The following is a 21,134-nucleotide window of genomic DNA, read 5'->3' on the forward strand; positions in this document are numbered from 1 at the left end:
AGCGGACCTGTCACCCAGACACAAAAATCTGTATAATAAAAGTCCTTTTCAAATTAAACATGAAATCCAATTTCTATTTTTTATTTAAGCATTCATAGCTGTTGTAAGCTCATTTAAAAATCTCAGCTGTCAATCAAATATTGTCTGCCCCTCCTCTATGCCAGTGGCATAGAGGCGGGACAGACAATTACTTTCACTTTCAATTCAGCACTTCCTAGATATCACTGCTTCTCACACATTCCCCCAGTTCCCTTTACCATATAACTGTGTGGCCAGGGCATGGGGATGGACATCAGGTCCCCCATTCTGGTGCACAAACAAAATTCTGAGATGATACAAGGCTTGCCTTAATAACAGTGTCCACAAAATGGCTGCTGCCTGCTTGCTATAATTTTGAAATCCCAGACTGAAGGAAACAAGATTCAAATAGTTTATATAGCGTAATTAAAGTTAATTTTCCTTGACTAATCTGATAAAATAGGATTTTGAATAATTTTTTTGGGTGACGGGTCCCCTTTAAAAAAACCTCATCTTAAAGGGCATGTAAAGTCTAAAATAGAATAAGGCTAGAAATGCTGTATTTTGTATACTAAATATAAACATGAACTTACTGCACCACAAGCCTAATCAAACAAATAATTTATGCTTTCAAAGTTGGCTACAGGGGGTCACCATCTTGTAACTTTGTTATACATCTTTGCAAGACTAAGACTGTGCACATGCTCAGTGTGGTCTGGGCTGCTTAGGGATCGTCATAAACAAAGCTGCTTGAGTTCTGCATGGCTGGGAAGTAAGGCGGGGGCTCCCCCTGCTGTTCATAAGTATGATTGTTTTCCTGCTCAGCAGTTAGGGACCATCTGACAATTCCTATCCACAGCAGTAAATGAAGGGACAATTTCACTGCATACAGTCAGGTTTCTTATAAAAACGGTACACATTTTTTAATTAAAGTATATTGGAGATATGTTTCTTTTTCATTAAAGAAAGTAAAAATGGGGTTTTATTTTTTGCCTTTACATACCCTTTAAAGGGGTGATTTACCCTTAAGCTAAATTTTGGCATGTTATAGAATGGCCAGTTCTAAGCAACTTTTCAATTGGTAAAAAAGTAAAAACTGGAGAGTTGCTGAATAAAAAGCTAAATAACTCAAAAACCACAAATAATAAAAAATGAAAACCAATTGCAAATTGTTTCAGAATATTACTCTCTACATCAGTGCTGTCCAACTTCTGTGCTACCGAGGGCCGGTATTTTTCTCGCCTATATGGTGGAGTGCCGATAATGGAAGCCAGTGTTGACCACTCTCTGTTTTTAAACCACACCCACGTTACCACGAGACCATGTCCACATTAATGGTGGTAACACACCAAAAGACCAAATGGTTGGTGCTCACTGTAGGGATATCACTCACTCATATGTGAAAAAAGTTGTCATATTCAAGAATTGTTCAGTGTAAAAATAAAAAGTGGGCAAAGAGAGTTAGAGAGCTGATAAGCAGGAAGTAGTGTTCTGTTCTGTTACACATCCAATCACTCCAGCCTTTATACATTACATTTATGGCTAACTAACTATATCAAAAACATCTTTTATTTTGCACAGACTATTTTCCCTGTTATTTTTACATTGAACTGTTCCTTTAAGACCTACCCTTAAATTCATAAGCCTCCTCCCCTGTGGATAACACAGTAACCCCCAGCAAATGATTAAATACTTTAGTGGCCCCTACCAATAATTTTCAAATGCTAACAAACCCACCAAAGCAAATACCAGGATTATGTTCCACAGGCAGAACAGGGCACACACAGGCAAAGTATGTCACACACAGGCAGAGTATGTCACACACAGGCATGGTATGTCACAGACAGGCAGAGCATGTCACACACAGGCATAGTATGTCACACACAGGCAGAGTATGTCACACACAGGCAGAGTATGGCACACACAGGCAGAGTATGCCACACACAGGCAGAGTATGTCATACACAGGCAGAGTATGTCATACACAGGCAGAGTATGTCATACACAGGCAGAGTATGTCACACACAGGCAGAGCATGTCACACACAAGCAGAGTATGTCACATACATGCAGAGTATGTCACACACAGGCAGAGCATGTCACACACAGGCAGAGTATGGCACACACAGGCAGCGCATGTCACACACAGGGAGCATAGGGAAGGCAGAGTATGGCACACACAGGCAGAGCAGGGCACACACAGGTAGAGTATGTCACACGCAGGCAGAGTATGTCACACGCAGGCAGAGTATGTCACACGCAGTCAGAGTATGTCACACGCAGGCAGAGTATGTCACACGCAGGTAGAGTATGTCACACACAAGCAGAGTATGTCACACACAGGCAGCGCATGTCACGCACAGGGAGCATAGGGAAGGCAGAGTATGGCACACACAGGCAGAGCAGGGCACACACAGGCAGAGTATGGCACACACAGGCAGCGCATGTCACACACAGGGAGCATAGGGAAGGCAGAGTATGGCACACACAGGCAGCGCATGTCACACACAGGGAGCATAGGGAAGGCAGAGTATGGCACACACAGGTAGAGTATGTCACACGCAGGCAGAGTATGTCACACGCAGGCAGAGTATGTCACACGCAGGTAGAGTATGGCACACACAGGCAGAGTATGACACACACAGGCAGAGCAGGGCACACACAGGCAGAGTATGACACACACAGGCAGAGCAGGGCACACACAGGTAGAGTATGTCACACACAAGCAGAGTATGTCACATACATGCAGAGTATGTCACACACAGGCAGAGCATGTCACACACAGGCAGAGTATGGCACACACAGGCAGCGCATGTCACACACAGGGAGCATAGGGAAGGCAGAGTATGGCACACACAGGCAGAGCAGGGCACACACAGGTAGAGTATGTCACACGCAGGCAGAGTATGTCACACGCAGGCAGAGTATGTCACGCGCAGGTAGAGTATGGCACACACAGGCAGAGTCTGACACACACAGGCAGAGCAGGGCACACACAGGCAGAGTATGACACACACAGGCAGAGCAGGGCACACACAGGCAGAGTATGTCACACACAGGCAGAGTATGTCACACATAGGGAGCATAGGGAAGGCAGAGTATGGCACACACAGGCAGAGTTTGGCACACACAGGCAGAGTAGGACAGGCAAATATTATGGCACACACAGGGAGCATAGGGAAGGCAGAACAGAGCAGGAGACAGGGAAACCTATCAGGACCAGACTAATATGTACTACATACAGTGACAAAGTGCTGGTGCCCCATTAGCATTAGGTGTGAACAGGTGAACAATGTGGGAAGTTTCAGTCTCAGGTGTGAAAAGTACAGGGGGGATTACAGTCAGAATTTGAGGTTTAAACAATGCAGGGGTCAGTTAATTTCTGTAGTGATACCATTTAAAGTTTACACATGGTAAGCAGAAACAGCAGACAGACTTTCAGGTGGGGGCCACACAAGGGGGGGCCAGTTGGACAGCCCTGCTCTACATCATACTACTCATTGACTCAAAGGTGAACAACCCCATTAAAGATGTTAACATTCAAACTCATGACTAAATATCTCCTGCCCTGGTCCTCAGCACTATTATTTCACTGTAACAATTTAACCCTTCAACAAATCAAAATGAGTCTTACAGACAATGTGAGATGTAATTCTGCAATATCTAACAAATAATAGTTGTGTTCTATGGGATTTCTCAGGGTTCCTTCTGTATATACAAAAATGTTGAGGACACCAACTTCAAGGACGGAGGGCAGCTACGGATTCTGCAGGGAATTCCACCCAATCTATCTGTGAAAGTCTTGATACGGGTCTACATTGTTGCAGTAAGTGTGAAGCAATTGAATTTAGTACAGGTATCAGACCTTTTATCCAGAATTCTCAGGACGTGGGGTTTTCCTGATAACGGATCTTTATGTAATTTGGATCTTCATACCTTAAGTCTACTAGAAAATCATGTAAACATAAACCCAATAGGCTGGTTTTGCTTCCAATAAGGATTAATTATATATTAGTTGGGATCAAGTACAAGCTACTGTTTTATTATTACAGAGAAAAAGGAAATCATTTTTAAAAATTCGGATTATTTGGATAAAATTGAGCCCATGGGAGGCAGCCTTTCTGTAATTCTGAGCTTTCTGGATAATGGGTTTCTGGATCCCACACGCTCTATAATGTAATCTTACTCTGTATTGAAATATAAGCACATATCTGGGGAGTTAATGGAATATTTTAAGGAATGAGTCAAATGATATATCTGCTGGCAGTTGCTAATGACTATCTCCCTGGCTGCCAACGTCACTGGCTTTATGAGCTGACTCCTATTGATCTTCATGAGGACGGGTATCAGCTGGAGCCGGATATACAATGCCATGTTCACAAAAAGACCTATAGCAAATGTGCTTTCTTTACTGACTGGTGTTTATATCTGAACGTGAGTCTTCCTTTCAGCATTTCCTTAGCGCTAAAGGACTTTATAGTTTATGAGCCACTGTTACAATGTTACAAATGAACCCATTAAATATATGAAAACATAGATGACTATATGATATAATTATAGCAAAGCATAGAAAACCAAATGTGAAATCATTTATTGTGAAAGCAAATAGGCTGACCCCTGCTCTATAGCTTATGTGTCTATATAGTGAAGTGCTGACACAGCTTGTTAATGGTCTAATTAAAAGACAATGGGGATGTACAATGATAAGTAATTTGCCTGGGAGGGTTACAGAAAATACAATGGCCCTGCACATATTGTCCTAATAATTGGCCATTTATATGCACTGGGCTTTTCCGCTCACTTCTGAATTCTCTGGATAACTAATTACTTGGGTTTTTATTTTGCTTCTGTGACATTAGGGCTTTAACCTTAGCCCAGCGGATCCAGATGGGAAGTCTGACCCCTACATTGTGTTAAGACTTGGGAAGACTGAGATTAAAGATCGAGATAATTACATCCCTAAGCAGCTCAATCCTGTGTTTGGGAGGTAAGAGGCTACTTCATTTGCCTTGTTTCCATATTTATGCAGAGATGTTGTTAGAGATGCAGAATCCAATGAACCAACAGGTATCCAACATGTGACCCACCTGCTTGTGAATTACAACTGTCAGCCTGGTGGGGCTCTGAGAGTTATAGCTCAAAGACAGCTGAGGGCCACAGGTGGAACATCCCTGATACACTGAAGAATATATGTCCTTTGCACTTTTTTCTACATTTTCCTCCCATCCCCCAAGGGCCCTTCGGAGCCTAGCAGTGGCATAACTAGAGTGCATGGGCCCCCTTCAATAAAATATTTAGAGGGGTCCATCGAGGGGCGCTTCGCCAATGCGGCAGCGCCCCACTAGGTACCAGGGGCAGCAAAAATGCCACTCCTGGTACTTTAAGAGCCGAATTTCTGGTTTTCAAACCAGATCAAGGGGTTGATGAGAAACTTAGACTAGCCACTGCCATAGACAATCACTGTTTAGTGGACTTGTGGGGGATGTCTCGGCATCTGTGTACCTGAAGGGCCTATTCTGATTCTCAGTCCAGACCTAGATTAATATGAATCCCACCTCTTTTTGCAAGAATTTGCCAAATCCCAATGGATCAGCCAAACCAAATCCATACCCTGTAACTGAACCGCTGAATGTAAGTTTTTTGCTCACATTTTATGCAAGCCTTTAATTTCTCTCAATATGCAAATTAGGGGTTGGACTTGTTTTTTGTTTTGTTTTTTGTATTGGTTATGGATATGGTATGTCCCTATTTTGAACACCACTCCATTCAAGAACCTCCAATGGGACATACACACCAGAGGAGGACAATGCGGGGCATGATATTTCCTTGGGGTGAAGAGCTCTAAAACAGGGACAGTTCCTGGAAACAGGAAATTGGTATAGTTTAGGAAATATGCAGAATATATCAGTGGGCATCCAACTTTGTAAACTGAGGGAATCAACCTAAAGCAAATTGATTGAGCCTTGACCACTCAACTAAGCCCTTGTTCTACCAGTTTGCTTTACATTGCTTTCCCTGGACCCTGGGCATGAATCTGAAAATCACCATCAGATTTGTCTTTTGGAACCAAAAGCCCCACTGTGTTACTGTCAGGAAGAGAGAAACTCAGGAACATGAAGAGACTAGTGACTTAATGACTTAGAAAGTGAAGGGAAGTCTTGCCATGTGGCCTGCAATCTGTTATTGTAAAGTTTTATAGCCACAATTGTCTAATGGGAGATCTTCTCCTTTGTTTATCAAGATCGTTTGAGATGCAAGCAACACTCCCGAAGGATTCCATATTGTCCATTGTCATTTATGATTATGATATGATCGGGACGGACGACCTCATTGGTGAAACCAAAATAGATCTGGAGAATCGATTCTTCAGCCGACACCGCGCAACCTGCGGCTTGCAAAGTCAATACGAAATGTATGTTTTCTTTCTATTTATTCCTAATGAGGATAAATGTGTCTCGAGGATTTTCTTTTGTTTTACAGTTGAATTGATTTTCAAAGCTGAGGTGTCATTTCCAGCCTTAACTAGGAATCTTATGGATAAGATAAGAACATGCCAGCTCTCTCTTTATTCTAAATTCATTCTGCATAAAACCAATATACATTCATTGTTCCTATTCTATTGTTTATATTGCTAGTGGTCCCTGGGGTCCTTGGGTGAAAAATCACCTGTATCCCAAGCCCAGTTTATTTGCTAAAGTTTATGGATTTTTTTTGGGGGGGGGGGGGGGTTGGAACATTTTGTATTTGTATTTATTCTGCAAATTTTACAAACTTAAAATAAACCCCATAGAGAAACATATAGAGATTGAGGAATGCAATTAATATATTGTAATACAAATGGCTCATACAGCCCAGCGGTTGTACTGTATGAATTTTCAATTCCCCCCCCCTTGGAGGTCCAACCTTTGGTCAAGGGGCCCGGTCAGCTTATAAAAACATTGAAGATGTAGAAAATAGGGATGCGCCGTTGGATTCGGCCGAACCCCCGAATCTTTTGTGGAAGATTTGGGCGAATACTGAACCGAATCCGAACCCTAATTTGCATATGCTAATTAGGGGTGAAAATGGGAAAACGTTTCTACCTTGTTTTCCCTCCCTGCCCCTAATTTGCATATGCAACATTTGCATATGCAAATTAGAATTCGGATGCGGTTCGGCTGGGCAGAAGGATTCGGCTGAATCCAAATCCTGCAGAAAAAGGCTGAATCCTGGCCGAATCCCGAACCGATTCCTGGATTCGGTGCAAGGTTATCTAGTACTCTAAACATGTTCTGATCCCAAATCTCAACCTAACTGACCTTAAAGCCGGCCTTTCAGGAGAGCAAATTCTCCCCAATTCACCCTAACTGATCTTCAGGCTGATGTCTCCTACCACTACTCAACCCCCAACTGATATAGCCACCTGCACAGAGGAGAGTCCAACCACAAGTCATATGGGTAACGCACTGTGAATTTCATGGACCTCCAGATGCCTCAAAGTACCTTTCCCCTAATACAATGGTGTAAATGTACACGCAAGCTTGATGGGCCAAACCAATGATTTAGGAGACCTATGTGCACAGGAAATAATATTGTTTGCTAAGAAAATTACAGAATTGTATGAGACGTCTGTGTGTGAATATCTAGAATTATTAGAATCAAAGTGGGAAGCACATACAGGTATGAGACCTTTTATCCAGAATGCTTAGGACCTAGGTCTCATAACGGCTTTTTTCATAATTTGGATCTTCATACCTTAAAGGATAAGTAAACCTTAAAAATAAGTGAATGTAAAATTGATGAGGGGGCTATTCTAAGCACTTTTGCCATATACTGTACATTCATTTTCTTTTTAAATTAAGATATTAAATGTTACATGTACTGCTAATTTTGCATATATGCTATATTCGTTTATTTTTAAGGTTTACTTATCCTTTAAGTCTATTAGAAAATCATGTAGACATTAAATGAACCCAATAGGCTGGTTTTGCTTCCAATAAGGATTAATTATATCTTAGTTGGGATCAAGTACAAGTTACTGTTTTATTATTACAGAGGAAATCATTTTTAAAATTTAGGATTATTTGGTTAAAATAGAGTCTATGGGGGATGGCCTTTCCAAAAGCGGGAGCTTTCTGTATAATGGGTTTCTGGATAAATGGAATTAAGCCATACAGTCAGATATTATATTGTAGGGTACAACATATTTTGACTATTACTTTTGTTACTCACACTTTCCAATCCCTTTTTGTAGAGAAGGATACAATGCCTGGCGAGACTCCACCAAACCAACAGAGATACTGACGAAACTTTGTAAAGACAACAAACTGGATGGGCCCCAACTACGTCCTGGGCAGATACAAATTGGAAGCAAAATATTCACCGGACAAACTGTATTTAACGAGGATGGTAACTATATATGTATATATATATAATACACAAAAGCCATGAATATCTTGTAAATTATATATATATATATTATAAACGATGAGTTCTGATGTCATTTCTGTCACATGACTCACTGAAACTTGTGTATTATAATAAATAAAGTTCCCCCAGTTGCAAAATATGAGGGATATTAGAAGTTACCTCGGAGTTCCATGACCTGTATAAAAACACTCGGCCTTCGGCCTCGTGTTTTTATATGGTCATGAAACTCCTCGGTAACTTATAATATCCTTATATTTTACAAGAGGGGGTACTTTATTCACTATATATACAGTAGATCATGTCCTATTTTGCTTACACTTCACATGGGCGTAAGCAACTTTATGTATAGCTCCTAGTCCTCTATACAGGTATGGGACATGTTATCCAAAATGCCCGGGACATGGGGTTTTCTGGATAACAGATCTTTCTGTAATTTGGATTTTCATGCTTCAAGTCTACTAGAAAATCATGTAATTATTAAATAAACCCAATAGGCTGGTTTTGCTTCCAATAAGGATTAATTATATCTTAGTTGGAATTAAGTACAAGTTACTGTTTTATTATTGCAGAGGGAAAATTATTTTTACAAAATTCGAATTATCTGGATAAAATGGAGTCTATGGGAGACAGCCTTCTCTTAATTCAGAGCATTTTAGATAACAGGTTCCCAGCTAACAGATCCCATACCTGTAGTTCATTTTACTTTAAATATTTGCTCTCTGGAAAAGATTTTATTCTTGGTTGCAGAGTTTCTTTACCGATGGCTGCAGAATGTGTTGGGAAAAGCTAATAAATAATATCTGCAAATTTACACATGAGATGTGGGGACGTTATGGGTCAGCGCTCCGGCTGGGGGAGGGGGCACAACAACTAAAGCCAGAGAGACCCATTAATTACCCAAAAATGTGACAGCTTAGTGAATACATTAATGGACAAATCCCAGCCACTATCACTTAAGTAAGAAATAAAACTGCAGGAAAATAGGAGTTGCTAAAAACATTCAATGAATAGGCATAAAAAGAATATGCGAATTATTTTGTCTCGGCTGTTATATTTAAAGGGATACTGTCATGGGAAAAAAAATTTTTCAAAATGAATCAGTTAATAGTGCTGCTCCAACAGAATTCTGCACTGAAATCTGTTTCTCAAAAGAGCAAACAGATTTTTTTATATTCAATTTTGAAATCTGATATGGGGCTAGACATATTGTCAATATCCCAGCTGCCCCAAGTCATGTGACTTGTGCTCTGATAAACTTCAATCATCTTTACTGCTGTACTGCAAGTTGGAGTGATATCACCCCCTCCCTTCCCCCCCCCCAGCAGCCAAACAAAAGAACAATGGGAAGGTAACCAGATAGCAGCTCGCTCCCTAACACAAGATAACAGCTGCCTGGTAGATCTAAGAACAACACTCAATAGTAAAAACTCATGTCCCACTGAGACACATTCAGTTACATTGAGAAGGAAAAACAGCAGCCTGCCAGAAAGCATTTCTCTCCTAAAGTGCAGACACAAGTCACATGACCTGGGGCAGCTGGGAAATTGACAAAATGTCTAGCCCCATGTCAGATTTCAAAATTGAATATAAAAAAATCTTTTTGGTCTTTTGAGAAATGGATTTCAGTGCAGAATTCTGCTGGGGTAGCACTATTTATTGATGCGTTTTGAAAAAAACATGTTTTCCTAATACAGTATCCCTTTAAATGTGCATGAGTGAAGAGTATAAATCAAGGGAAAATAATAAATGTATCCATGCTGTATGGTGAGTTTTCCTCCAGGTGTCCATTGTGATGAATTATTCTGCACTATCAACGTTAAAAGGTAAAATGTGTATTTTGCATGCATTTTCCTGTGCCCATTTGTCAGCGAAACGGTAGTGAAGGTTATTAGATCACTGAGCCTGGTTCCTGGCAATGTTATGTGATCTCTTTTGTGGTCTCCATAACAGATGAGCAAGTGGAATCGTATGAACATCTTGCCCTGAAAGCCCTCCAGTCTTGGTCGGATATTCCTGAAACTGGGTGCAAGTTAGTTCCAGAACACATTGAAACCCGACCCTTGTATCACAAGGACAAACCAGGAATAGAGCAGGTAATGGGATGAGAAACTTACCCTTTAGCACTGAAACTCAAGTTGCGTTTGAGAACATTACTACACCTTTGGGAATGGGTTGCCCATACCTAACTCTTACTATTAAGTACAAGGCTCCCTTGTGTTAGTGTGGCCTGTGCTTTTCACTTGTGCTGTATTTTAATTATTTTTTAAGTGCTCTGTGTATGGGCCTTAAGGGGTAACCCTTAGTGCTCCCCATACCTAGATCTGTTTTATTGGTAAACAAGCCCATTAAAGGACAACTAAACCCTAAAAACTATTAAGGCTAAAAATGCCATATTTTACATATTGAGCCTTTTGCACCAGCCTAAAGTTTCAGCTTGTCAATAGCAGCAATGATCCAGGACTTCAAACTTGTCACAGGGGGTCACCATCTTGGAAAGTGTCTGTGACACTCACATGCTCAGTGGGCTCTGATTGGCTGTTGAGAAGCTAAGCTTAGGGCTCGTCACTAATTATCCAGCAGAAAATGAGCTTCCCTGGCTGTAATATAAGCTGATGCTACAGGTTTGCTGATTATTAAATTCTGATGCTAATTGCACTGGTTTCTGTGCTGCCATGTAGTAATTATCTGTATTAATTACTAATCAGCCTTATATTGTGACATTTCTATTCTATGTGTACTGTATATTGTGAGTGGGTCCCTAAGCTCAGTAAGTGACAGCAGCACAGAGCATGTGCAGTGAATCAGCAGAAAAGAAGATGGGGAGCTACTGGGGCATCTTTGGAGACACAGATCTTTACTGCTAAAGGGCTGTGGTTGCCTTGGGCTGGTACAGAAGCAAAAAACATAATGTACTAGCTACCTCATTAGTTAGGCTTTAGTTCTCCTTTAAGTTTGATGATTTCAAGCTAAGCAGATTCCTTATCTGGCCAGACTTGTACCAATAAACAAAAATGACAGATTTGGACAAACAATATCAGGCCCTATATTGCTAGATTTACACACAGCAGGTCACCCTACATTTCAGGACTTGCTATCATGCTGCTTCCTCCAGAGTGCACATAGAATATGATACAGGGTATGGGAAGAAAGATGTGACAAAATAAAGCTAAAAGCAAAACATGAAGTGGGAAAACACAAGTGTACAAGAACAAAGAATGAGTAAGTATGAAGAAGTGGGACCTGGGGGAATGATAAAATATGAGATTTGGCTGGAGAAGAAGAAGATCAGCAGAATAGGGAGGATTGAATGACTAGACAGTCCCTGGTACAATCCAGCAGCCCTGAATGTTCATGTGAAATACACCATGTAACATACATTTATTTAGTAATTTATGTTATTTTTATTCTGGCAAAGGGGAGGATCCAGATGTGGGTGGACTTGTTCCCTACAGATCTGCCACTTCCAGGCCCTCCCGTTGACATTTCTCCAAGAAAGCCAAAAGGGTAATTTAATTGTTTAATAAATCTTCAAAAGTCTTTGTTTTAATTATAGTGTTAATAGCTCCAGTTGACAGATCTAATGACAAGCTTAGTTACAGGGTAGTCACCAAACGTTCTTCAAATCGATACTTGATACTGAAATAATTGTTATCAAGGATAACATTCTCAGTCTCATTCTCTCAGTACAATGCTAATCAAAGTGAAACATTTGGAATTAATCCTATTTATAAGGGATCTATAGTACAGTATGTGCTGTGTGATGTCAAAAACTTTTTTTTGATGTCCAACCCAACTGAACTGACCTCCCTATGGAGTAAAAATAAATGCGTAGTAACAGCTCAGAATGGCCAAACATATCTGTGTATATTTTGGGGCAACAAGGTATTAACATCCCCTTTAAATCAGAACTCAGAGTGTTTTTTATATTCATACACCCCCAAAAGCCTTCTAGGCTGATGCCTCTGCTCATATTTAGGGGCCGATTCATCAATCGTCGAATATCGAGGGTTAATTAACCCTCGATATAGTCGAACGATTTTTAGTTCGAATCCTTCGATTCGAAGTCGTAGTCGTAGTCGAAGGTCAAAGTAGCCCATTCCATGGTCGAAGTAGCCCAAAAAACACATCGAAATTCGAAGTTTTGTTACTTCGAATGCTTCACTCGAGCTTGATGAATCGGCCCCCTAGTAATTCTATAAGGATAAAGGTGTTCCATTAAGTTTAGATACAAGCAGCATAAGACTTAAATGAAAGGGAAAATGGGCTACACGGACCTTATTATTAAGGGGGTTATTTACTAAGCTCCGAATACCCGAAATTCCCCAAAATCCGAAAAATTTGTGATTTTTTTTGTGTTATAATAGGCTTAAAAAAATCACGAATTTTTCGGAAATGTATTAATCCCCGAGGGCTAAAAAGCCCGAATATAAAAACACGGCATCTCAAACCTGTCGAGGTTGCATAAAAATCAATGGGAACAGTTCCATTGATTTTTGGTTGTGTCGGGGGTTTCGGGCAATTTCACAATGTTTTCGGGGAAAATTCACGAAAAGATTGGGAAAATTGGAGCTTTTCCCGCAAAGGTAATTTTCGGGAAAATGTAATAATAAATAAGCGTTAAAAACCCGAGCGGGTTAGATCGGAGTTTTTAGCAGCCGATACTGAGATAAATTTGGACCTTGATAAATAACCTCCTAAATGTTCAGTTCTATGGTCTGTAGGGGATTGAAGATCCTTCTTTTTTTTGCCTCTACAGACATAATATTTATTTATAAACGTGTCTCTTTACTGAAGTTTAGTGTTTCCTCTCTAGATATGAACTAAGAATAATTATCTGGAACACGGAAGATGTTATACTGGAGGATGAGAATATATTCACAGGACAAAAATCAAGTGATATTTATGTTAAAGGGTACGTAGATATTTTGTGTTCAGTTCTTTAAGTTACAGTATCTACATTCTGGTCTGTAGGCAAAGTCTAGATCACATGGGCTGCTTCCTCTTGGGTCCTTGTTCTGTGCTTCATATGCTGCAGGTTATTGGCAGGATTTGTTTGGTTGCAGAGGGAGCTCCTAATGATGACACCAGCAACACGGAGCATGGAATCAACTAATGAAGAATAATGTTTCCTCCAAAAATACAGATTAAGTTCAAGGTGACTCTATGACAGGGATGTCTAAGCTTGCGCCCAGTTTTTGTCCAGTTTCACTTCGGCAAAAAATCTTCGAAACTGCAGAAAAATTCACTAAACCCATTTGTCAATAGGCAACAACGTTTTTGCGCGTTATCTTTTATGTGCCGCATTTTTTACTAATGCCAAATACATTATTGTCAATGGATGTTTTTTCTTGCGCCGATGTTTTTTTGTCAGGGGGGACTTTTTTTTCTCAACAACTTTTTTAAGTCAATGGATGTTTTTTCTCAAGTTTTTTCTCACTCCCATTAAAGTCAATGGGTGTGTTTTCTTGTGGTGACTCTTTTTTGTCACTGGGATATTTTTTTCTCAGCAACTTTTTGTCTAAATGCATTAAAGCCAATGGGTTTCCTGAAGAACACTGTCTTGGTTGGATTAGACAGAGGGCCCTGTAGTTCTATATATCCACTAATTTTAATTAGTTGCAGAAAGGGAAATCACGTGACTTTATATCACAAAAAAGGAAATACATTTTTTTCCCACTTTTTCCTTTCCTGACCCTAATTTGCATATACAAATTAGGATTCGGTTCGGTATTCGGCCAAATCTTTCATGAAGGATTGGAAATCCAGCCGAATCCCAAATAGTGGATTCAGTGCCTCTGTAATTTAAATATGAAGCATCAGAAAAATCGGATCTTTATTTGTGGAGTTAATAAAATCGAAATAAAGTGACCGTCTAAAAAAAAACAATTTTTTACTGTAATAGCTTCCTGCCAGCTCAATTGATTAAGGCAAGAAATTCAAATCAGTTACAGAGGGACAATCTTTTTTAAACCAATTATAAAATAGAGCTTTTTTTGGAGGCAGCCAGAAATAAAAACAACAATTTGTTAATTTGCTTTGCTAAAGAATTTGACAGGGAGCTAGAGAATATCTCACTTTTATTAAAGGGGAACTATTGCGAAAATGAAAATTTAATATAAGCTTCATCATACTGAAAAAATAAACTTTCTATTTTATTTTATTTTGAAAATGTTTTATTTGATTTTCATATTAAACAAGTAATAACATTATGACAGCAAATATTAAGCAGATGAAGAAAGAAATAAACTTTCTAAATACAGTCAAAAATCAAAAATTCTGTACCGTTTCTGAAATAATCAAGTTTATCTTCACTATTTCTCTCTCAGCATCTGTTTCTTTCCATTCTCTCTTTATGCAGCAGTTGGGTGTCAGATATTGACAGTTAGATCCAATATATCTTATAGGGGGGCTCCTTTCCTAGCAGATGTATATCTCCCAACATTTTGGAAATAAAAAGATGGACAAAAAAATCTGCCATGTGTACCACAGACAGTGAAACGTTTTTGGCCATGCCTATTTTTGTGGCCACACTCCCTAATTACCATGCTCATTTTACAAAATTTGTCAGGTTATGAAAGTTTGAACATTTCTGTGATTTTTTTTCAGTTACAGTTTTGTTCATGAAGGTGAATTGCCCTTTAAGCTGTGAGTCTAACTTTTCCCAAGGGACCTCCTTCTCTAAATTATTACAATTACTTATTTGCTTATCTCAAAATTGTTACAAAGTATCTTATCTGCACCTGGTGGCTCTTCTGGGCTTTCTGCCAAAAGCCAATTAAGTTAGAAACTTTGTATCTTTTTCTGGCTGTTCAGTGCAGAGAAAGTCGGGACTTTTCAGTACAAAGGGGACTGCGGGTTGAGCTGTCAAAAGCGGGACTGACCCGCGGAGAACGGGACAGTTGGGAGGTATGCAGGTTTATTAGAACTCACTTAAACAACTTGTTCCAGTCCAAACAAAATCAAACAAAATAACTGCCTTTTGCACAAATCCTGCATGTAGAGAGACATGATGTCTGGTGATTTTAATAGACTGAGCTCTAATACATCTTCTAGGCAAAAGGAGCCCCCCAATAAGATATATTGGATCTAACTGTCAATGAATATCTGACACCCAACTCCTGATGTTTCTTATTCCAGTATGATGAAGCTTACCGTATATTAAATTTTAATTTCCGCGATAGTTCCCCTTTAGAATGCAATAAAGCAAAACTTGGAGATAGCTTAACATTTATTTTTAGCTTAGAGTTCAAAAAACTTTCCACATTGTTCCAGAAATGACCTATCTTAGAGCAAGAATAGAGGTAATGAAATACGTTAACATCAGTTTTGTCACATTTAGGGCAATAAGAACGGATGGTTATCTTGTCCCTATACATCCCAGAAAGTGTAGCAATTTAATATTATGAGGTTATTCAGAAAATTCAAGCATAGTTTCACCCAGCCAGTGATTCGTTAGCACAAACTCTTGTTTTCGATAAACGAGAGACCACATTGTCACACAAAGGGGCCGATTCATCAAGGGTTAATTAACCCTCGATATTCGACTAGGAACTAAAATCCTTCGACTTCAAATATCGAAGTCGAAGGATTTAGCGCAAATGCTACGATCGTACGATCGAAGGATTATTCCTTCGATCAAACGATTAAATCCTTCGAATCGAACGATTCGAAGGATTTGAATCCAACGATCGAAGGAATATCCTTCGATCAAAAAAACTTAGGCAAGCCTATGGGGACCTTCCCCATAGGCTAACATTGACTTCGGTAGCTTTTATCTGCCGAACTAGGGGGTCGAAGTTTTTTTTAAAGAGACAGTACTTCGACTATGAAATGGTCGAATAGTCGAACGATTTTTACTTCGAATCCTTCGATTCGAAGTCGTAGTCGAAGGTCGAACTAGCCCATTCGATGGTCGAAGTAGCCCAAAAAACACTTCGAAATTCGAAGTTTTTTTACTTCGAATCCTTCACTCGAAGTTAATGAATCGGCCCCTAAGTAATAATTAGTGATGGGCGAATTTATTCGGCAGGCGCGAATTTGCGCGATTCGCCGCCGGTGAATAAATTTGTGAAACAGCTGCGAAAACTCGCCGGTGGCAAAAAAAAATATGTCGCCGGTGTCAAAAACGAGCTGCCGGCGCCGTTTTGCTAATTTTTCACTGTTTTGCGAATTTCGCAGGAAATTCAGGAGCCCATCACTAGTAATAATATTAATCAATTTCACACATTTTGAATTTGTCTTTAAATTCTGACCATGAAATTATAGATTTAACAGAGGAATCAAATACAACTTTCATTGCTATAACTTCTTCATCATCTTGGGGCAAGAAGGGAGAAAAGGGCTTTGGATAATCTGAGGCTTTCAATAAAAGTTTTACTGGCATAAAAGGAGAATGTTAATAATTAAAGCCATGACAAGAATTTAAATATTTACAAACAAAAATAGTATCACGGTATAATGGGTTCTTTTTAAAATCACCAGGAACATTCCTCCAATTACAATGTAATACTGCCTTTTTATGAGATAAATGGGCCCAGTCTGAAGGTCAATTAGGGTGAGATTTGGGGTGAGTGCTTATTTGTGCCCTGGGTACCCCTGGAACTATAGCAGGGTGACTGTTACCCCAATGTTTCTATATATCTGTAACCTTGTTATGAGCTAAGGGGGCTCAGTCTAAAGGCCAGTTAGGGTGAGATTTGGGGTGAGTTTTTATTTGTGCCCTGGGTACCCCTGGAACTATAGCAGGGTGACTGTTACCCCAATGTTTCTATATATCTGTAACCTTGTTATGAGCTAAGGGGCCCAGTCTGAAGGCCAGTTAGGGGGAGATTTGGGGTGAGTGATTATTTGTGCCCTGGGTACCCCTGGAACTATTGCAGGAGAACACCTTGCCCAATGTTTTCCTAAGTTTAGAAACTTGTTATGAGTCCTTATTACCCTGGTTACCCCTGAAACAATAGAAGAATGAATCTATATGGCACCAAAAGCTGTTTTTCATAGAATGTTCCTCTCAGTGAACAGAGCCGTGTTTATTGCAGGTGGTTGAAGGGAATGGAGGACGACAGCCAGGAGACGGACGTCCATTACAACTCCTTAACCGGTGAAGGCAATTTCAACTGGCGTTTTGTATTCCCATTCAGTTACCTCCCTGCAGAAAAACAAATAGTGGTCAGTAAGAGAGAAAATATATTTTCTTTGGAGAAGACGGAAAGGAAAATTCCTGCAGTGCTGCTGCTCCAAGTCTGGGACTTTGACAGACTTTCTTCTGATGACTTTCTAGGTACGAACCGACTCTCTCTCTATTCAGCATGAAGAAAACATAAACTACTGTTCTACCCACTGACCAGTGAATAAATATTATACATTAAAGCCATGATTTTAAAGCAGAACTGTAATTGCAACAAATATAAATTACCCTCTTGCAGAATATTACTCTCCCATTCACTCATTTTTATACTATTTGTTGTTTACATATTTAACATATAAATTTATTAGTGAATTCTGCTTTCTGACTCTAGGTGGAACGTGCAGTGAAATTCTCTCTGCTTAAAGGAGAACTTAAGTTTAACTAAAGAATTAGCTAGAAATGTTGTACATTATGTTTAGGGCTTCTGTACCAGCCCAAGGCAACCACAGCCCTTTAGCAGTAAAGATCTGTGTCTCCAAAGATGCCCCAGTAGCTCCCCATCTTCTTTTCTGCTGATTCACTGCACATGCTCTGTGCTGCTGTCACTTACTGAGCTTAGGGAGCCACTCACAATATACAGTACACATAGAATAGAAATGTTACAATATAAGGCTGATTAGTAATAAATACAGATAATTACTACATGGCAGCACAGAAACCAGTGCAATTAGCATCAGAATTTAATAATCAGCAAACCTGTAGCATCAGCTTATATTACAGGGGAAGATCATTTTCTGCTGGATAATTAGTGACGAGCCCTAAGCTTAGCTTCTCAACAGCCAATCAGAGCCCACTGAGCATGTGAGTGTCACAGACACTTTCCAAGATGGTGACCCCCTGTGACAAGTTTGAAGTCCTGGATCATTGCTGCTATTGACAAGCTGAAACTTTAGCCTTGTGCAATAAATTCAGTATATAATATATGGCATTTTTAGCCACATTAATTTGTAGGGTTTAGTTCTCCTTTAATTCCTTGCAACCTCCACAGAAACAACGGAACCTCCATAGACTTCCTAATACAGCCTTGTAACCACAATAAGAATATTTCCTGACATGCATAATATACATAACATGGCATGTGTATTTTTAATTTCTTTACTGATGTAAAGGTTTATGTTAACAGAAATCTAAAAATTCTCATTGCAGGGTTGTTTGGTAGTTATATTAACTGTATAGGGCAAGGGTCCCCAACCTTTTTCACCCATAAGCCATATTTAAATGTAAAAGAAGTTGGAGAGCAACTTAAACATGCAAAATATTCCTGGGGGTGTAAAATATGCACTGTGATTGGCTATTGGGTGAAATGTCACTGCCGCCCATTAAAGTAAAACGGGTGTCAAAATATTTTTGACGCGCAACGCCATATGTATGGGCGTCATTACCACGGCAAAAAAATTTGCCCATCCCTAGTCCCTATGTGTTTTAGCAGCCTACAGGAGGCTCTATTTGGCAATAGACATGAGTTTTATAAAACTAAATCTTGCCTGGAATTCAAAAATAATCACCTGCTTTGAGGCCACTGGGAGCAACATCCAAGGGGTTGATGAGAAACATGTTGCTCACGAGCCACTGGTTGGGGATCACAGGTGTAGGGCATGATTGCCTGAGAGCAGTGCAATTAGCATATATCATAACTAATCAGTGATCAGTTCTGCACCATAAAGATTTTATAGGTGCTTCTTCTAATGAGATGATAATCTGTAGTAGTAAGTAGTTTCTTTTAATAATCCAGATTTTTGCTCATTTAAAAATGCACTCTAATTATCCCACGGAACAAAAGGTTCTATGGAGCTAAACCTGAATGCATTCCATCGGGGAGCGAAAACTGCCAAGAGCTGTGATCTGAGCATGGCCACCACCCTAAAGGAAGAAAACAAGATCTCCATCTTCCAGCAGAAGCGAATCCGAGGCTGGTGGCCCTTTGTGAAATCCGGAGAGCTCACTGTAAGTTCTTTTTCTAGTTTTCAAGGTATTAGCTGCTTTAAACTGGCTCCTTTTATTCCACCTCATCCTTTGGCTAGTAGTACAAAGGGTAAGCTGAACTCTGATGGCTGAAATGTCTGTCAGCAAGCTGGACATATGCTATGACTTCATGCTTGTATCTATACCATGAATCCAGCAGTTGTAGGTGTTTAGTTTGTGGAAACGATCATATTTTGTTATAGGGATTCTGTCATGAATTTTATGGTGTAATTTTTATTTTGAAATTATGCTGTTTACACTGCAAATAATTCAATCTACCATATAAAGCCATTCCTAACCCAATAAGTGTATTTTTTTTAGTTGTAATATTGGTGTGTAGGCTCCATCTCAAGTAATTTTGCCTGGTCATGTGCTTTCAGAAAGAGCCAGCACTTTAGGATGGAACTGCTTTCTGGCAGTCTATTGTTTCTCCTACTCAATGTAACTGAAGGAGTCGCAGTGGGACATGGATTTTTAAAGGGATCCTGTCATCGGAAAACATGTTTTTTTCAAAACGCATCAGTTAATAGTGCTACTCCAGCAGAATTCTGCACTGAAATCCATTTCTCAAAAGAGCAAACAGATTTTTTTTATATTCAATTTTGAAATCTGACATGGGGCTAGACATTTTGTCAATTTCCCAGCTGCCCCTGGTCACGTGACTTGTGCCTGCACTTTAGGAGAGAAATGCTTTCTGGCAGGCTGCTGTTTTTTCTTCTCAATATAACTGAATGTGTCTCAGTGGGACATGGGTTTTTACTATTGAGTGTTGTTCTTAGATCTACCAGGCAGCTGTTATCTTGTGTTAGGGAGCTGCTATCTGGTTACCTTCCCATTGTTCTTTTGTTTGGCTGCTGGGGGAAAAAGGGAGGGGGCGATATCACTCCAACTTGCAGTACAGCAGTAAAGAGTGATTGAAGTTTATCAGAGCACAAGTCACATGACTTGGGGCAGCTGGGAAATTGACAATATGTCTAGCCCCATGTCAGATTTCAAAATTGAATATAAAAAAATATGTTTGCTCTTTTGAGAAATGGATTTCAGTGCAGAATTCTGCTGGTGCAGCACTATTAACTGATTCATTTTGGAAATTTTTTTTTTCCCATGACAGTATCCCTTTAATATTGAGTGCTGTTCTTATATCTAGTTACCTTCCCATTGTTCTTTTGTTTGGCTGCTGGGGGAAAAAGGGAGGGGGCGATATCACTCCAACTTGCAGTACAGCAGTAAAGAGTGATTGAAGTTTATCAGAGCACAAGTCACATGACTTGGGGCAGCTGGGAAATTGACAATATGTCTAGCCCCATGTCAGATTTCAAAATTGAATATAAAAAAAATATGTTTGCTCTTTTGAGAAATGGATTTCAGTGCAGAATTCTGCTGGAGCAGCACTATTAACTGATTCATTTTGGAAATTTTTTTTTTCCCATGACAGTATCCCTTTAATATTGAGTGCTGTTCTTATATCTACCAGGCAGCTGTTATCTGGATACCTTCCCATTGTTCTGCTAATGGGCTGCTGGGGGGTGGGGTAAGGCGGGGGTGATATCACTACAACTT

General features: G+C 39.7%; 1 protein-coding gene across 1 annotated transcript in view; it reads left to right on the forward strand.

Annotated features, from left to right (window-relative positions):
* Positions 1-21,134, forward strand: part of fer1l6.L (fer-1-like family member 6 L homeolog) — a 105,405-nt gene that overhangs the window by 76,828 nt on the left and 7,443 nt on the right. Inside the window, exons 31-39 of the mRNA XM_041566633.1 lie at positions 3,717-3,842; positions 4,876-5,003; positions 6,258-6,428; positions 8,250-8,404; positions 10,376-10,518; positions 11,841-11,929; positions 13,239-13,337; positions 17,464-17,705; positions 19,393-19,556. Coding sequence (XP_041422567.1) covers positions 3,717-3,842; positions 4,876-5,003; positions 6,258-6,428; positions 8,250-8,404; positions 10,376-10,518; positions 11,841-11,929; positions 13,239-13,337; positions 17,464-17,705; positions 19,393-19,556 — 1,317 coding nt within the window. The remainder of the gene's footprint in view (positions 1-3,716; positions 3,843-4,875; positions 5,004-6,257; positions 6,429-8,249; positions 8,405-10,375; positions 10,519-11,840; positions 11,930-13,238; positions 13,338-17,463; positions 17,706-19,392; positions 19,557-21,134) is intronic.

Source organism: Xenopus laevis, chromosome 6L, assembly GCF_017654675.1.
Source record: "Xenopus laevis strain J_2021 chromosome 6L, Xenopus_laevis_v10.1, whole genome shotgun sequence".
NCBI lineage: Eukaryota > Metazoa > Chordata > Amphibia > Anura > Pipidae > Xenopus > Xenopus laevis.